At 43.3% G+C, this 18496-nt stretch overlaps 1 protein-coding gene across 1 annotated transcript; it reads right to left on the bottom strand.

Annotated features, from left to right (window-relative positions):
* Window positions 1–2170: 2170 nt before the first annotated feature.
* LOC126035361 (uncharacterized) lies at window positions 2171–4970 on the bottom strand. Its single transcript, XM_049793898.1, has 2 exons — window positions 4383–4970; window positions 2171–2473 (listed from the first exon to the last, which is right to left on the bottom strand). The coding sequence occupies exons 1-2, from the start codon at window positions 4968–4970 to the stop codon at window positions 2171–2173; spliced, it is 891 nt and encodes a 296-aa protein (XP_049649855.1).
* Between the last annotated feature and the right edge of the window lie 13526 nt (window positions 4971–18496).

The raw sequence follows: 18496 nt of genomic DNA, 5'->3' as shown, positions 1-18496 counted from the left end.
CCGAAAAGAAGGGTATCGATATATCCTAGTTCTAGTTGATACTTTCACTGGGTGGCCTGAGGCTTTCCCTTGTCGCACCAACAAAGCAAGAGAAGTCGTTAAAATCTTGCTCAAAGAGATAATACCAAGATTTGGGGTCACTGTAGGAATGTCATCTGACAATGGCCCTCATTTTATAGCAAAGATTGTAAGACAGTTGAACAAAGTATTGTCTATAGATCGGGACTATCACACCCCATATAGACCACAAGCAAGTGGGAAAGTAGAAAGAATGAACTACACTCTCAAGCAACAGCTCAGTAAAATTTGTCAGGAAACCTCACTTACAGGGGTTAAAGCATTACCCATGGCTCTATTAAGAATCAGAGTACAGCCAAAAGGGAAAGGAAAGTTAAGTCCTTATGAAATGTTGTATGGAAGACCATATCAAGGGTCCTATGTTCCAAATACCTTGAGCGTTTTTGGAGATATGTCTTTAAGGGTGTTATGATTTCTTTAGGAAACTCTTTACAAGAACTTCATCAGTATGTCTCTACAGCTGGACCCTTAGAATTGGACACAGCAGCAAATCCCTTCCAATCAGGATATTGGGTATATGTAAAATCGTGGACTTCAGAACCACTAGCTAAGAAGTGGAAAGGATGGTATCAAGTCATTTTAACAACATATACAGCAGTAAAGGTCTGGGGAAAAGGACGTTGGCTTCACTATTCAAGAATAAAGAAAACACCAACAGGGAACTGGAAGTCTAAAGAAAACTGTGTTGGAGCGGTGGAGGAATGCACATAAGTCGACCCAATATGAGTGATAGAAGTGATTCAACTTTATTTGCACGGATAGCTCATATTTATACAGTTTGCGATAATTATGCCTACTAGTCCTAATATGATTGGTACATTGCTAATGTTTATTCATTACTAAAACACACCCACTTGTGATTTGCAGCTATGCGTGTTCCGTAACTTTCTCATGGGAACTTCTTCAAAAGTTGCTTATGAAACTATGCCAAGGTCACACCATCCCTATCTTTCTCCTGATATCAGCGAGACCAGCTGTTGTTTTTCTCCTGATATCAGCAAGGCCAGCAGTCTTCGGCCAAGGCCTAGTCTTGCTGCCCACACTGACATTCCTTCACACACAACTCTGCTCGCACAACTTTTCCATAGACCCATGTCCTTTCTCATCAAGCCAATTCCCAACAATTCCCCCTTTTTCTTTTTGTGCGAGTAGAGCTTGGTGGGTCAGCTTTGAGACTCCTCTCATCATGTACCCATACGCAATCCTGACTATTACACAGAATAATATCAATATAGCTAACCATCGTAAGGCTTCCTTAATCAATGACATTAGCCCTGGTGTTATCCCGCCGAATACTGACTGTAACACTCCATCAAACCAACTAGTTTCTTGCTGGATCTTTGTGTATGTTTCTTCAGCCAATTTATCTGTTTGTGTATAGACTGAGAATGATCACTTAAATTAAAGCAACACATCCCATCAACATCTTTACACCCGTGCCCTTGTGCCAACAATAGAAAATACCCAGACCATGAGGACTATGAGGAAAATGAACCATCCATTCATTCTTGTACCATCTTGCTCCACGAACTCAGCCCAGCAATCGGTAGGTGCCAGCTTTCCGTGGGCATCCCCACAGAGGCAACGACGGCCTCACCGTACACCAGCCCGATGCTCTTCGGAAAATCCCGGTATTTATACATTTGCAGAGGAACGGGTTTTAGCACACGTGGCCAGCGGGTGCCAAAAGTCCGCCTCGGTTGCAATCTATGACGCATGCGCTCGCTGGCCAGGCGCGCTGCACGAGTCATAGCCATCTTGTCTATTGGTTCGTGGGCTTTACGATACAGTTGCGATGCACAGAGAATCTTGACCTGTTATGTTAGCCAAGGTGACCTATACATAAGTTTTCGGCTGAGGTAGTATTCATATTGCCACATCATCTATGATGCTCCAGATGATGATGGTCGTGTAAATCGAACAGGAGTCCATCGTGGGCCTGTATCTGTGGAAACACAATCAACCTCGTTCCCAGGTTATTAATGGAAATAGATCTTACCCCTGATTTTGGCTTTAACTAACTTTTACATTTACCCCACACTGTCTTCCCGTAATCACACTATGTTTAATCAAATTATGCTTAACGCACTTTCTACCTAAAGCAAGTTCTATATACAATAAGGCACGCTGTTCTAAAAACCTCTCTGAAGGACTCGGTGTCCGCTAGTAATACTCTATTAGTTAGAATCTGTCGGATCAGTGGCTCCAGCACCCGCCGGTGCCGTGCCAGTTGCCATTGGGACAATTCTGGGTCCAGCATCAGTGCGAAGCCATGGCTTGACCCACTTAGCCAGAATCTCCCAGTAACTTTTACTTCTGCTGATCCGCACCATTTCCCGGATTCTGGGTCCTTATACATTACCATGATTCCTGTACTTTGTTGCGTCCTTTCTGCCTGTAAAAGAACATGATGCACTACCATTGGTGGGTCTTTGTGATCACCTGTCAATCTAAGGTAATTTAGCACAAATAAGGCTTTGGCCAATCGTTCCTCTGGGAGTAAGCCCTGGGTTGCCCCTTTTTGTTTTTGCAGCATGTTCTTTTAGGGTTTAGTTGGCCCATTCGACAATAGCCTGTCCTGTGGGAAGATGTGGAATACCGGTACCATGGTGAATTCCCCACAAATTACAAAATCGAGCAAATCGTGTAGAACCATAGGCTGGGCCGTTGTCCGTCTTAATTTCTTTAGGCACACCCAGCACTGCAAAAGAAGCGTGAAGATGTCATTCACTATGTAAGGTCTTTTCTCCAGTTCGTGCCGTGGCCCACATGGCAGCAGGATAGGTATCAATACACACATGCACAGAACGCTTTGCACCAAACCACGTGACATGGGTGATATGCATTTGCCACAACTGCAATGGCAAAAGACCTCGTCGGTTAACCCCACAGACCAAGCCCAGCCCTTCCTTTTGACAATCAGGGCATGCTTTAACGATACCTTGGGCATCAGTAAGTGGTATGTCAAATTGCTTTGCCAACATCCTAGCGGGTTGGTGCAAGAACGCATGTGATTGCCGTGCTTTGTTGAAAACGATTCCCTGGAGGAGGCTCCCATGGCGCTGCAACCAATTGGTCAGCTCTGTCATTTCCCGTTTCTCATCTGCACCGTGTTCTCATACCCAAGAGTTCTACCAGAGGGGTCATATCGCCATTACTGATACCGCAAAGATTCTGCACCCACTGGATATCTCCCACAAGCTTCTGGACATCATGCAACGTTGAAATTTCTCATGTTATTTGAACCTTCTGAGGTTGAACATTGCTAGCATCTATGTGCTACCCCAAATACTTCCAAGGTGCTGCTTTTTGCACCTTTTCAGGAGTGATAATTACTCCGCGATGGCTTAAGATGTCCTGCAATTGAGTTAAAATTTCATCCTGTGGCAGGTTCCTTCCCACTATCAAAGTGTCATCCATATAATGATAAATAATTGACTGAGGAAAGTGCTTTCTTACAGGCTCTAATGCCCAGGCCACATACACCTGACACATCATGGGGGAATTGCGCATTCATTGCGGTAACACGACCCAATGGTATCTCTTATAGGGTTCTGCCTTGTTAATCGATGGTACCGAAAAGGCGAACCGTTCAGCGCCATCTGGGTGCAAACTTTTAGATTTATAATTAACAAATCCCATTCTTCTGGAAGCATAACTGGAGACGGCAAACCTGGCTGCAGGGCTCCCATACTGTCCATCACTGCATTCACAGCTCTGAGATCATGTAACAGTCTCCATTTCCCACTTTTCTTGGGAATGGTAAATATTGATGTATTCCATGGACTAGTAGAAGGAACAACATGTCCCGCTCTCAATTGGTCTCAACTAACTCTTGTATTCTTAGCAGCCTTTCAGAATTTAGCAGCTGCTGATCAATCCAAACAGGCTCATCTGTTTTCCAGCTAATTTTCAGGATTGGCTGCCCCTCAGTGACCGCTCCTAAAAAGGATGGGTCACTAACATTGCCTTCATTTGGCTCAATAAATCATGGCCTACGAGGCCAAACAATTCAGTTGGGGTAGTCATGATATACGGACGCATCGTAACGTGTTCACTGTCGGGGAACACAAATGGGTAACCAGTAGCTGACTTACTAAGGTGGCTTCTGTGCCCCCTATCCCTGCAATACCAAAATTTGGATTGATCAATGGCCATGATGGAGGCCAAATGCATTGTGAAATAATCGTAACATCAGCTCCTGTATTGATTGTCATTGGTTTCTTGACGATAACTCCATCAGGCCCTTCCAATTGCACTACCTTTTCTGGTTTACCTCTTGTTATGTCCATGGCAAAATATACCTGCGGTTTCCCTGTGGAGCCGAATCCACCATCTCCACGTTGTACTTCACCTGGGTTCGGAACACACGACCTGAATGGAACTAATTGTGCTATTCTGGTACCTTTAGGAATAGAAACAGGAGGGATTACAACATGAATCATAATTTTCACAGTCCCACAATAATCTGCATCAATAAGCCCTGGGAGCACCAGAATTCCTTCTAGAGCTGTTGAAGATTGCCCCATTAAAAATGCACTAAGTCCAAACCCCAATGGTCCCTTTATGTTGACTGCGGTTTCCACATCCACTCTGGAGCTTCCTGCAGTGGCGGATCTGGTGGTTGCGAGGCTGCCTGAGGGCTGGCAGCCCAAGCCCCTTGCATTCGTGTCGTCGCGCGAGGGGCCTTCGCGGTCGGTGTAAAGTTTCCCTTCTTCCTGTATTCTTGGTGGTATGGTTATCTTTCTTACACTCGTTGCAGCACTTACTGTTAACAGTACCTGTACATTTGCTCCTAATTCGTCCACGTTTGCCACAGTTAGAACACTTGACCAAGGGTGTCTTACTGGCCTTGTGTTTCTTTGTAGCTCCTTGGAGAGCTGTGGCAGCATAGGCTACTTTCTGTGAGTCCACTGATCGATCCATGTATTCTATCATATCAACGACGTCTGCATGTTTTGGCAAATTACACAATGCTTTGCGTGTCTTTTCAGTAGCATTTTCAAAAGCAAGTATTTTGAACATGTTTTCTTTCATGCCCTTGTTCATGTCAGGGTGGTCATAAATTGCCCTATGCAGTCTATTAAACTGTGCAAAAGGTTCATTATTCTCCTGTTTCACCTGGGTAAAAGCATGGCTGCGCATATTGTCTGGTATGGTAAGAAAGGCTTGATACGCCAAGATCTGTGATAGATGCTGAACCTCAGTGACACATTGTAACTGAGCGTTCCCTGATGCGAAGGGTCCAGTGCCCATCAGCATCTGCGTGGTTACTCCCCATAGGGGATCTGTTTGTTGTCATGATGTTGCTTGTTCCCTATAACAGAATGACTCCCACTGCTGGAAAAATACTAACATTTGGGTGGGTGTCAAAATCAACTGTGCTATCTGTTTAATATCTTGAGGTATCAGCGTATCAGCAGAAAAAATGAATTGCAGTATTTGGTGAGTTAACGCAGATTTGATTCCGTACTGACTCACAGCATTCCTTAATTTCTCAATGACCTTCCAGTCAAACGCCTCCCATTTTTTCTGTCCATTTGATGCAATAACTGGGAATGCTTGGAGCATAGTCCCTTCTATAATGGACTCTTTTATTACTCCCCTCCAATGTCTCTGCCTTTCTTCTGCAGCGGCTATTACAAGCGTCTATCATGGGTGCGGCTGGTTTCCCCATCTCTTTTTCGCATTTCCTTTAACAATTCTAACATTGTCTCTTTTTGTTCTATTATTAGAGTAGCCAAGTCCTTGTTTGCATTATTTGAATCAGGGTATATGCTAGGTACAATTTGTTCATGTTGAACGGTCATATCTGGGGGCTGTTTTTTCATAGGCAGATTTTTACTCACTCCCTGATTCTGTAGGGTTTCCTTTAATCGTACGGTTAGGGAGGCTTGGGAACTGTCAGATGGCTGATTAATATCGGCAGTTCCAGGGAGTGGAGCAGAAGTGAAGGGCACAAGACCAGGTGAACAAGCTCCAAAAAGTCTCTCTCGCTGCATTATATTTTTCTCCCCGCTTTTCCCTTTTGCTTGTGGTTGGAGAGAGAGAGCAGCAAAAGCAGACGCAGACGCTTTACGATCTGCTTTCATTTCTTACAGAGTTGTCTTAATCGATTTCCATAAAGTTGTAAGACCTTTACCTTCTTTAGACCCATCACTAATTTCATCCCATAGGGAGGTTCCAATAGCTTTCTAGGTACTAAGCTCAAAAGCTGTACCCACACTAATTGAAAGGTTTCTATCCTTGCTTCATTAGTTTTTTAGCTGATTTATCATCGTCAATTACCATATCGCATAATACGTCTCCTAATCTACACCATTCACTCTCCTTAAATAATAAATCCGGATTCTTAAAGCATCCCTTAACACGACCTAAAGCAACTAATCCCGAAACTTGCTTAACGCAATTTACCCCCCGCTTTTCTAAAAAGCACTGTAATAATTTTAGGGCTACCTCTTGATCCATTGCCGGCCGGCTTCTTGATACTCCTTGATGCTCCTTGTTTAAGGCACCTCAATTAAAAAGTCTTTGCAGCCTTTTTCCAGTAGCCCTCACTGACGGCGAACCCCTTTTGGACGGTCCAGGCACGAGAGTTAACACACCAACCAAGACGATCAGCGTTCGGTTAATCTTTTGCCCCCCGGTCGCTGCTACCGGTGCTTCTCAGTTTCCGTCGCTCCTATTCCCCTTTCTGCGGTCCCCGTTCGGGTGCCATTTGTTGGAGCGGCGGAGGAATGCGCATAAGTTGACCCAATATGAGTGATAGAAGTGATTCAACTTTATTTGCACGGATAGCTCATATTTATACAGTTTGCGATAATTATGCCTACTAGTCCTAATATGATTGGTACATTGCTAGTGTTTATTCATTACTAAACCACACCCACTTGTGATTTGCAACTATGCGTGTTCCGTAACTTTCTCATGGGAACTTCTTCAAAAGTTACTTATGAAGTTATGCCAAGGTCACACCGTCCCTGTCTTTCTCCTGATATCAGCGAGACCAGCTGTTGTTTTTCTCCTGATATCAGCAAGGCCAGCAGTCTTCGGCCAAGGCCTAATCTTGCTGCCCACGCTGACATTCCTTCACACACAACTCTGCTCGCACAACTTTTCCATAGACCCATGTCCTTTCTCATCAAGCCAATTCCCAACAAAACTGGTCCTTTGAAATTGAAAATTTATAAATAAGTTTCATGCTATGTACTTGGGAGAACAATTGTCTAAAGCTTATAATATTGGGGTTGTTATTAGGGATATTGTCAGGGGCAGTAATCCTTTTGTGTGTTATAGGTTTAAATATTTTCTTTTAAGTTTTCTAAACATAAGATAAATAATAGTAGATGTAAAATTACAAAGGCAGAATCACGGATTGACATGATAAAACAATCTGTAGTATAAGATAAACAAAATGAAGCAATTATTGTTTGAATTACTAATCCTGATACTAGTCGTCCCTGTGATTTTGATAAAAGACAATCTAGTTTTACAATTGATTCAATGTTTTGCAAAGGTACAAAATTTAACCTCAATAACAGCCTGCCTTCCGATTCCAAAGTCAGCTGAAAATCCAATTCCATGGGGAATATTGACATTGAATCTAACCAAAACTTGGGAAAAGATGTGGGACAATGAGAATCAGTTTAGGAGATTAAATTGGACGGATTTGGATGGCAGTTATTCTTTAAACTTTGAAAGAAGGAATTATAGCATTTTGAATTGTAACATTACCAAACCATCCACCTCATGGGCAAAAGAATTAATTTATCGTCCTTCAGGAGAAACTTGTACAAACACCCCTCGGGGCTGCCAATTGCCAAAACCATGGAGACAAGTGCAGAGAGGAACTTGGGATCATATTCAAAATATAGAATGGTGTTTGGAATTTACTGGAGTTACAGGGCCCTTATTAGATCCACCCAGAGCCAGAACTATCTATGGGAATTTAGATTGGACTAGACAAATGGAGAAAATCACACATCCTAAATGGATCTGTATGAAAGTCTATACTTGTAATTCTTCTGACCCAGAAGTTCAAAGACTTTATCCAGTAGCTAAAGCTCTAAGATGGGGATGTGCTTGTAGAAATTACAGTAATGTTTTAAATGATACTTGGTCCCCTCTTAATAATGGAAGGAAAATTTGGCCTGGAATTGACTGTATTAAAGGACAGGTGGAAAGTTTAGGACTAACTGTCTGGGTGAGTAGCGATGGTACATGGTCCACTCACCTTCCCATGAAGGACAAGAGTAAACAATGGACTTTAGGCTTACTAACTTTATGCCCTTTCTAGAAGAAATCCCCCTTATGGCCTTGATGGTGGAATTGGGTAAAGCGAGAAGATGATTCGTGGCAATCACCAAGTACTGGAACCAAAATAGGATGGGTATTGGAATCTATATTCTTACCACAGTTAACAACTCTTCAAAATAAAATTACTCTCCACAATCTTTCACTCCAAGTAGAAACATTAGCTAATGCTACTCAAAGTGGGCTAAATGAACTCAATAAACAAGTACAGGCTACTAGTAAAATGGCATTGCAAAATCGGTTAGCTTTAGACTTACTACTACTAAAAGAACATGGAGTATGCGAGTACATTGGATTTTCAAATGATTCATGTTGTATCCACATACCAAATGTGACAGATGATTTAAACCATCAGATAGACAGAATAAGACATGTAGCTCAAAGTAGTAGAGAACTGAGATCAAACATAGAAAGTTTTTGGCTAAACAAAATATTTCAAAACTTTGGATTTTCTCTGACTGGATGGTTAGCTGGGCTTTTGTAAAATGTAATTGTGATTGTTATCATCATTGTTATAATCTGATGTCGCTTTTAACTGTCTTAAATGAGCTGTGACATGATCTGTATTCAGGTGAGACTACTAAAAGAATTAGTAGCCTCAAACAGAAAGGGGGGAACTGATAGCATATGTCCATACATTTCGTGTGGTTTGTTCAACTTTTTATGGTTTTAATATTTTGTACCTTCTATGAAAACTGGTTTGCTGCTAGGTAACTGTATAAGTGAGGTTTGATAAGTGATCATATATTAACATTATGGTTGAAGCAATAGACAAGGGGTAGCTGGGGAGATAATTACAAAAGTGTAGTCAAGTGATTAACTAGTAATTATTCATAAGTTTTGCAGTTCTTGGCTCTTATGACTAGATGTTCCTGTACACTAGATGAGAACAATGTTGAAACTGACTACATGTGATTTGAAACTGCGTTAAGCTTCAAGATCAAAGAACAAGGACAAGAACAAAGACTTCAAGGACAGCCAACAAGAACTTCAAATGGGTCAGTGGTCGCAAAAGCAGACCTTCGACTCAAGTGGATCCTTCATTGTGCATGATCAGATGTAGGCAGTACTAAGATAATCAGTTACAATCATTTTTATGTATATGTATACTAAACTAATTACATATTCATCAGATATTCTATATAACCTGTTTGTGCTAAAGCTGTGGCATGCATGCTAGGTGGAACTATCCCCCGTGCATCCAGCGCTGCAATAAAGAATGCCTACTTTCTAAAACTCCAAAACGAGTCTTAGAGAATTTCTTTGACCAGCTTTTCGATATCACACTATTACAACTACAAGCGATTCACAGACAACCACAAGCACACACGTGTTTACAAACTTAAAGCATAAACAATATTCACTTACCCTTCTAGGTAAGGGCTCTCAATCCCAGGGAAGCTACCTCAACCGGTGTCCTGATCAAGGGGGGGAAGGGTCTTCTTCACAAGCCAGCTGTATAGTTGAAGTGACTCCCCGATTTCCAACCTGAATCTTAAGGGTTTTATCCGCTGACTTGCGGAAGGGTGTGTATGACTATGCCTGAGTGGATTATGTATATCTGAGTGGAGTCTCCCCTTATCTTTCTTTCTTTCTTTTGCTGGTCTGTCATTGTTTGAGTACACAAGGTTGTCCTTTGAAACTGAAGCTGAAACCCTCCAGCTTTTCTTTACCTTGCTTCCTCAGGCAACTGAAGAGTGGTTGGATTGAGACTCAGGGCATACTATTTGTTAAGGGATTTCAAGGCTCAGTTCAGGTTTTGGTTCTTTGAATGGTGCAGCCACCACCTTGTTTAGTTTAGGGCTTATCAGACAACCCAGGGCTAATGTCGTGGTCGAGACGGACAAACGACAAGTACGCATTCTTATAGTACAAGCAAAGAAGGTTTTTTTATTACTACAAGCCAGCAAATTTATACCCATTATACTTGTTACCTTGTACATATGTCTGTCCCTCATTGGTCAGAAAGTTGTCAGAAGTTGTTTTTCTCACCCCTCATTGGGTGACTTTTTTCAGGTTCCTTATCACAACTGCAAACGATCAACACATTCCTTAAGTTTAGTTTCCCAGGCATGCTTCTCATCCTTTCTTGTTCTCTCACAGGAACACTGTAGTCTTGTCAAGGTCAATATCCTCCCCAGGCTCCGAGGTCCAGCCGAGGTCCTCCACAATTCCCCCTTTTTGTTTTTGCGCCAAATATGCCATGTGAATTGTCCACTGCAGGGCCCTTTGCAGCAAGGACAGCACACATGGGAGGATGCTCAATGCAATGATAATAATTGCCTGTTGGGAATTGGCTTGATGAAAAAGGACATGGGTCTATGGAAAAGTTGTGCGAGCAGAGTTCTGTGTGAAAGAATGTCAGTTTGAGCAACAAGACTAGGCCTTGGCTGAAAATAGCTGGCTTTACTGATATTGGGAGAAAAACAACAGCTGGTCTCACTGTTATCAGGAGAAAGACAGGGACGGTGTGACCTTGGCATAACTTCAGAAGTAACTTTTGAAGAAGTTCCCATGAGAAAGTTACGGAACACGCATAGCTGCAAATCACAAGTGGGTGTGTTTTAGTAATGAATAAACATTAGCAACGTACCAATCATATTAGGACTAGTAGGCATAATTATCGCAAACTGTATAAATATGAGCTATCCGTGCAAATAAAGTTGAATCACTTCTATCACTCATATTGGGTCAACTTATGCGCATTCCTCCGCCGCTCCAACAAATGGCACCCGAACGGGGACCGCAGAAAGGGGAATAGGAGCGACGGAAACTGAGAAGCACCGGTAGCAGCGACCGGGGGGGCAAAAGATTAACCAAACGCTGATCGTCTTGGTTGGTGTGTTAACTCTCGTGCCTGGACCGTCCAAAAGGGGTTCGCCGTCAGTGAGGGCTACTGGAAAAAGGCTGCAAAGACTTTTTAACCGAGGTGCCTTAATCAAGGTAGCACCCAGGAGTATCAAGAAGCCGGCCGGCAATGGATCAAGAGGTAGCCCTAAAATTATTACAGTGCTTTTTAGAAAAGCGGGGGGTAAATTGCGTTAAGCAAGTTTTGGGATTAGTTGCTTTAGGTCGTGTTAAGGGATGCTTTAAGAATCCGGATTTATTATTTCAGGAGAGTGAATGGTGTAGATAAGGAGACGTATTATGGGATATGGTAACTGACGATGATAAATCAGCTAAAAAACTAATGAAGCAAGGACAGAAACCTTTCAATTAGTGTGGGTACAGCTTTTGAGCTTAGTACCTGGAATGCTATCGGAACCTCCCTATGGGATGAAGTCAGTGACGGGTCTAAAGAAGTTAAAGATCTTGCAACTTTATGGAAATTGATTAAGACAACTCTGTAAGAAATGAAAGCAGATCATAAAGCGTCTGTGTCTGCTTTTGCTGCTCTCTCTCTCCAACAACAAGCGAAAGGGAAAAGCAGGGAGAAAAACATAATGCAGTGAGAGAGACTTTTTGGAGCTTGTTCACCTGCTCTTGTGCCCTTGACTTCTGCTCCACTCCCTGGAACTGCCGATATTAATCAGACATCTGACAGTTCCTAAGCCTACCTAACCGTACGATTAAAGGAAACCCTACAGAATCAGGGAGTGAGTAAAAATCTGCCTACGAAAAACCAGCCCTCAGATACCACCGTTCAACATGAACAAATTATACCTAGCATATACCCTGATTCAAATAATGCAAACAAGGACTTGGCTACTCTAATAATAGAACAAAAAGAGACAATGTTAGAATTGTTAAAGGAAATGCGGAAAAGAGACGGGGAAACCAACCGCACCCGTGATAGACACGGAGCCGCCTGTAATAGCCGCTTGTAACAGCCGCTGCAGAAGAAAGGCAGAGACATTGGAGGGGTGTAATAAAAGATGCCATCAGAGAAGGGACTATGCTCCAAGCATTCCCAGTTATTGCATCAAATGGACAGAAAAAATGGGAGGTGTTTGACGGGAAGGTCATTGAGAAATTAAGGAATGCTGTGAGTCAGTACGGAATCAAATCTGCGTTAACTCACCAAATACTGCAATTCATTTTTTCTGCTGATACGCTGATACCTCAAGATATTAAACAGATAGCACAGTTGATTCTGACACCCACCCAAATGTTAGTGTTTTTCCAGCAGTGGGAGAAGTTCTGTGATAGGGAACAAGCAACATCACGACAACAAACAGATCCCCTATGGGGAGTAACCACGCAGATGCCGATGGGTACTGGACCCTTCGCATCAGGGAACGCTCAGTTACAATGTGTCACTGAGGTTCAGCATCTATCACAGATCTTGGCGTATCAAGCTTTTCTTACCATACCAAACAATATGCGCAGCCGTGCTTTTACCCAGGTGAAACAGGAGAATACAATTTATGACCACCCTGACATGAACGAGGGCATGAAAGAAAACATGTTCAAAATACTCGCTTTTGAAAATGCTACTGAAAAGACACGCAAAGCATTGTGTAATTTGCGGAAAAATGCAGACGTCGTTGATATGCTCCCAGGGCTTATTGATGCAGATTACTGTGGGACTGTGAAAATTATGATCCATGTTGTAATCCCTCCTGTTTCTATTCCTAAAGGTACCAGAATAGCACAATTAGTTCCATTCAGGTCGTGTGTTCCGAACCCGGGTGAAGTACAACGTGGAGATGGTGGATTCGGCTCCACAGGGAAACCGCAGGTATACTTTGCCATGGACACAACAAGAGGTAAACCAGAAAAGGTAGTGCAATTAGAAGGGCCTGATGGAGTTATCATCAAGAAACCAATGACAATCAATACAGGAGCTGATGTTACGATTATTTCACAATGCATTTGGCCTCCATCATGGCCATTGATCAATCCAAATTTTGGTATTGCAGGGATAGGGGGCACAGAAGCCACCTTAGTAAGTCAGCTACTGGTTACCCATTTGTGTTCCCCGACAGTGAACACGTTACGATGCGTCCGTATATCATGACTACCCCAACTGAATTGTTTGGCCTCGTAGGCCATGATTTATTGAGCCAAATGAAGGCAATGTTAGTGACCCATCCTTTTTAGGAGTGGTCACTGAGGGGCAGCCAATTCTGAAAATTAACTGGAAAACAGATGAGCCTGTTTGGATTGATCAGTAGCTGCTAAATTCTGAAAGGTTGCTAAAAATATAAGGGTTAGTTGAAGACCAATTGAGAGCGGGACATGTTGTCCCTTCTACTAGTCCATGGAATACATCAATATTTACCATTCCCAAGAAAAGTGGGAAATGGAGACTGTTACATGATCTCAGAGCTGTGAATGCGGTGATGGACAGTATGGGAGCCCTGCAGCCAGGTTTGCCGTCTCCAGTTATGCTTCCAGAAGAATGGGATTTGTTAATTATAAATCTAAAAGATTGCACCCAGATGGCGCTGAACGGTTCGCCTTTTCGGTACCATCGATTAACAAGGCAGATCCCTATAAGAGATACCATTGGGTCGTGTTACCGCAATGAATGCGCAATTCCCCCACGATGCGTCAGGTGTATGTGGCCTGGGCATTAGAGCCTGTAAGAAAGCAGTTACCTCAGTAACTTGCCACAGGATGAGATTTTAACTCAATTGCAGGACATCTTAAGCCATCGCAGAGTAATAATCACTCCTGAAAAGGTGCAAAAGGCAGCACCTTGGAAGTATTTGGGGTGGCACATAGATGTTAGCAGTGTTAAACCTCAGAAGGTTCAAATAACATGAGAAATTTCAACGTTACATGATGTCCAGAAGCTTGTGGGAGATATCCAGTGGGTGCGGAATCTTTGCGGTATCACTAATGGCGATATGACCCCTCTGGTAGAACTCTTGGGTATGAGAACACGGTGCAGATGAGAAACGGGAAATGACAGAGCTGACCAATTGGTTGCAGCGCCACGGGAGCCTCCTCCAGGGAATCGTTTTCAACAAAGCACGGCAATCACATGCGTTCTTGCACCAACCCGCTAGGATGTTAGCAAAGCAATTTGACTTACCACTTACTGACGCCCAAGGTATCGTTAAAGCATGCCCTGATTGTCAAAAGGAAGGGCTGGGCTTGGGCCGTGGGGTTAACCGACGAGGTCTTTTGCCATTGCAGTTGTGGCAAATGGATGTCACCCATGTCATGTGGTTTGGTGCAAAGCGTTCTGTGCATGTGTGTATTGATACCTATCCTGCTGCCATGTGGGCCACGGCACGAACTGGAGAAAAGACCTTACATAGTGAATGACATCTTCACGCTTCTTTTGCAGTGCTGGGTGTGCCTAAAGAAATTAAGACGGACAACGGCCCAGCCTATGGTTCTACACGATTTGCTCGATTTTGTAATTTGTGGGGAATTCACCATGGTACCGGTATTCCACATCTTCCCACAGGACAGGCTATTGTCGAATGGGCCAACTAAACCCTAAAAGAACATGCTGCAAAAACAAAAAGGGGCAACCCAGGGCTTACTCCCAGAGGAACGATTGGCCAAAGCCTTATTTGTGCTAAATTACCTTAGATTGACAGGTGATCACAAAGACCCACCAATGGTAGTGCATCATGTTCTTTTACAGGCAGAAAGGACGCAACAAAGTACAGGAATCATGGTAATGTATAAGGACCCAGAATCCGGGAAATGGTGCGGATCAGCAGAAGTAAAAGTTACTGGGAGATTCTGGCTAAGTGGGTCAAGCCATGGCTTCGCACTGATGCTGGACCCGGAATTGTCCCAATGGCGACTGGCACGGCACCGGCGGGTGCTGGAGCCACTGATCCGACAGATTCTAACTAATAGAGTATTACTAGCGGACACTGAGTCCTTCAGAGAGGTTTTTAGAACAGCATGCCTTATTGTATATAGAACTTGCTTTAGGTAAAAAGTGCGTTAAGCATAATTTGATTAAACATAGCGTGATTACGGGAAGACACTGTGGGGTAAATGTAAAAGTTAGTTAAAGCCAAAATCAGGGGTAAGATCTATTTCCATTAATAACCTGGGAACGAGGTTGATTGTGTTTCCACAGATACAGGCCCACGAACCAATAGACAAGATGGCTATGACTCGTGCAGCGCGCCTGGCCAGCGAGCGCATGCGTCATAGATTGCAACCGAGGTGGACTTTTGGCACCCGCTGGCCACGTGTGCTAAAACCCGTTCCTCTGCAAATGTATAAATACCGGGATTTTCCGAAGAGCATCGGGCTGTTGTACGGTGAGGCCGTCGTTGCCTCTGTGGGGACGCCCACGGAAAGCTGGCACCTACCGATTGCTGGGCTGAGTTCGTGGAGCAAGATGGCACAAGAATGTATGGATGGTTCATTTTCCTCATAGTCCTCATGGTCTGGGTCATTAGGGGTAACAGGTTGGCTCAAAGAATTATGGGCATTATTGTAGTTACTGTGATTGTACCTGTTGTAATAGTTTTACCTTGTTCAGCTTATTAAGGAAAATGGCATCCCAAGTTATTAAGCAAGCCTGGATTGCTCAAAAACAAAAGGAGGGAGAAAGATTTAAACGGAGACCTACAGTGGATTCGACCTTGTTGTTGTATTACAAATACAGACTTACAGCCGCTGCTGGATTTATTGAGGGGCAGCGATAGCTTAACTTCTACAAGACAACTAAGTGCACCGGGACGGCAAGCCTTGGCAGCAATTGGACAAAAAATCACATCCTCCATGTCTGGCAGATACGTTCCTGATTTACCCATAAATTTGAAACCTTATGCTGAGATTGATATGGAACACACTGACTGTAGTAAGCAGCATGACAGTGACACCGGTGATTGATCCACATCGGTTAACGCCATGGGACAGTAAGAATGTTTGGGTGTCACTAGCTAAAGCTATTAATCAAACCTCTTTTTGTGTGCTTATGTATTTTATTAGGTATAATGTTGTTTTTACTGTGCTTAATTAGTTGTGTTCATAGATCTTTGTAAAGGGCAATACAGCAGGTGTTAAAATTTTACCTCAATCTATACACAAACAAATAGATTGGCTGGAGAAACATACACAAAGATCCAGCAAGAAACTAGTTGGTTTGATGGGGTGTTAGAGTCAATATTTGGCGGGATAACACCACGGCTAATGTCATTGATTATGGAAGCCTTACAATGGTTGGGTATATTGATATTAATCTGTGTAATAGTTAAAATTGCTTATGGGTGCATGATAAAAGGAGTCTCAAAGCTGACACACCAAGCTCTACTCGCACAAAAAGAAAAAGGGGGAATTGTTGGGAATTGGCTTGATGAAAAAGGACATGGGTCTATGGAAAAGTTGTGCAAGCAGAGTTCTGTGTGAAAGAATGTCAGTTTGAGCAACAAGACTAGGCCTTGGCTGAAAATAGCTGGCTTTACTGATATTGGGAGAAAAACAACAGCTGGTCTCGCTGTTATCAGGAGAAAGACAGGGACGGTGTGACCTTGGCATAACTTCATAAGTAACTTTTGAAGAAGTTCCCATGAGAAAGTTACGGAACACGCATAGCTGCAAATCACAAGTGGGTGTGTTTTAGTAATGAATAAACATTAGCAATGTACCAATCATATTAGGACTAGTAGGCATATTTATCGCAAACTGTATAAATATGAGCTATCCATGCAAATAAAGTTGAATCACTTCTATCACTCATATTGGGTCGACTTATGTGCATTCCTCTGCCGCTCCAACAATTGCCAATATTAATAATCCTGTTTTCAATACTCCCTTTAACCACCCTCCAATCCCCCATTGAGAGAACAAGCCATCCAACCCCCCCCCCCAAAAAAAACCCCAACATCTTCTGTTAGCTTCTGCACCTCCTTTCACAGCTGTTGGATACTCTGGGACACTGACACCAAATGACCTGATAGGTTCATACAACACATACCATTAAGGTTTTCACAACTGTGGCCATGGGCCAACAATAGAAAATCAATGGCTGCTCTGTTTTATAGCATAGCATGGCATATAGAATCTATATCTAGCAATAATCCAGAAAGAGCTTGTGATGTAGCATTGCTTTGCATGCTTAGCCAGCATCCCTCTTGGCCCATAGCATTTGTAAGCATTACTCATACGTTCATCTTGGGCTGCGATGGTACCCATATTGCAACCACTACTCTGAGGAGACTGCAGCAGGCGTTGACACTTCTAAGTAGGGTTTTACCAGTCGTGTCAGCACCCATCATGGTCCAGTATCTTTGGAGGCACAAGCATAACCTCGACCCCAGGTTAATAAGTCACAAGGTGCAGACCACTGACCCGTCTGCAGGTCCTGTATCTGAACCTTAACCCCAGGGGTCACACCAGATGTACTTGTCAATGACTCAAAATGACGCAGCATTGGTGGTTGTTGAACATCATCAGTGACCTGCAAAAAATTGAATACATATGTGGCCTTGTTAAGTTGAGCCTCCGGGCCCTCACCCATCATTCCCCCTTTTTGTTTCTGAAGCATATACTTTAGAGTTCCATGGGCGCGCTCTACAATGCCTTGTCCTGTGGGAGAATGAGGGATACCGGTGACATGGGTAACTCCCCAAAGCTGCAAAAAGGTAGTCACCTTGGTAGAAAGATAAGCTGGACCATTGTCAGTCTTAATCTGCTGAGGTACACCAGCCACAGAAATCACTCGTTGCCAGTGTCGAATAACATCCCTGGCAGCTTCACCTGTATGAGCGGTGGCAATAACAACAGAAAAGTATCAATAGACACATGCACATATTTCAACCACCCAGACTCAGGAATATGCGTCACGTCAGTCTGCCAGATTTGCAAGGCTCGAAGGCCTCTAGGGTTGGTTCCATAATAATGAGGTACATGGTGGCCCTGACAGTCAGGGCACGCAGTGACAATGGCACAAGCCTCAGAGTTTGACAATCGAAATTGCTGCTTTAAGGCCCGATGTCCTTGGTGAAAAAAATGATGAGCTTCGATCGCCTGTTGTCTCACATTTGGTGCTGGACCTATTGCTACCCCCAATACAAGAGCATCTGCATGAGCATTCCCTTCCACAATAAAACCAGGCAAGCTTGTGTGGCTTTTAATACGCATGACATAATATGGGGAGCGGCGTTCCTGAATCTCCATCCATAACAGCTTCAACACCCCAAATAACTTTTAATTTCCCACTTGACCAAGCACAGCC

The sequence above is a fragment of the Accipiter gentilis genome, chromosome W, assembly GCF_929443795.1.
Source record: "Accipiter gentilis chromosome W, bAccGen1.1, whole genome shotgun sequence".
Taxonomy (NCBI): Eukaryota; Metazoa; Chordata; class Aves; order Accipitriformes; family Accipitridae; genus Astur; species Astur gentilis.
Note: the sequence above shows the minus strand (reverse complement) of the source record. Positions and strands in the feature narration are given on the sequence as shown.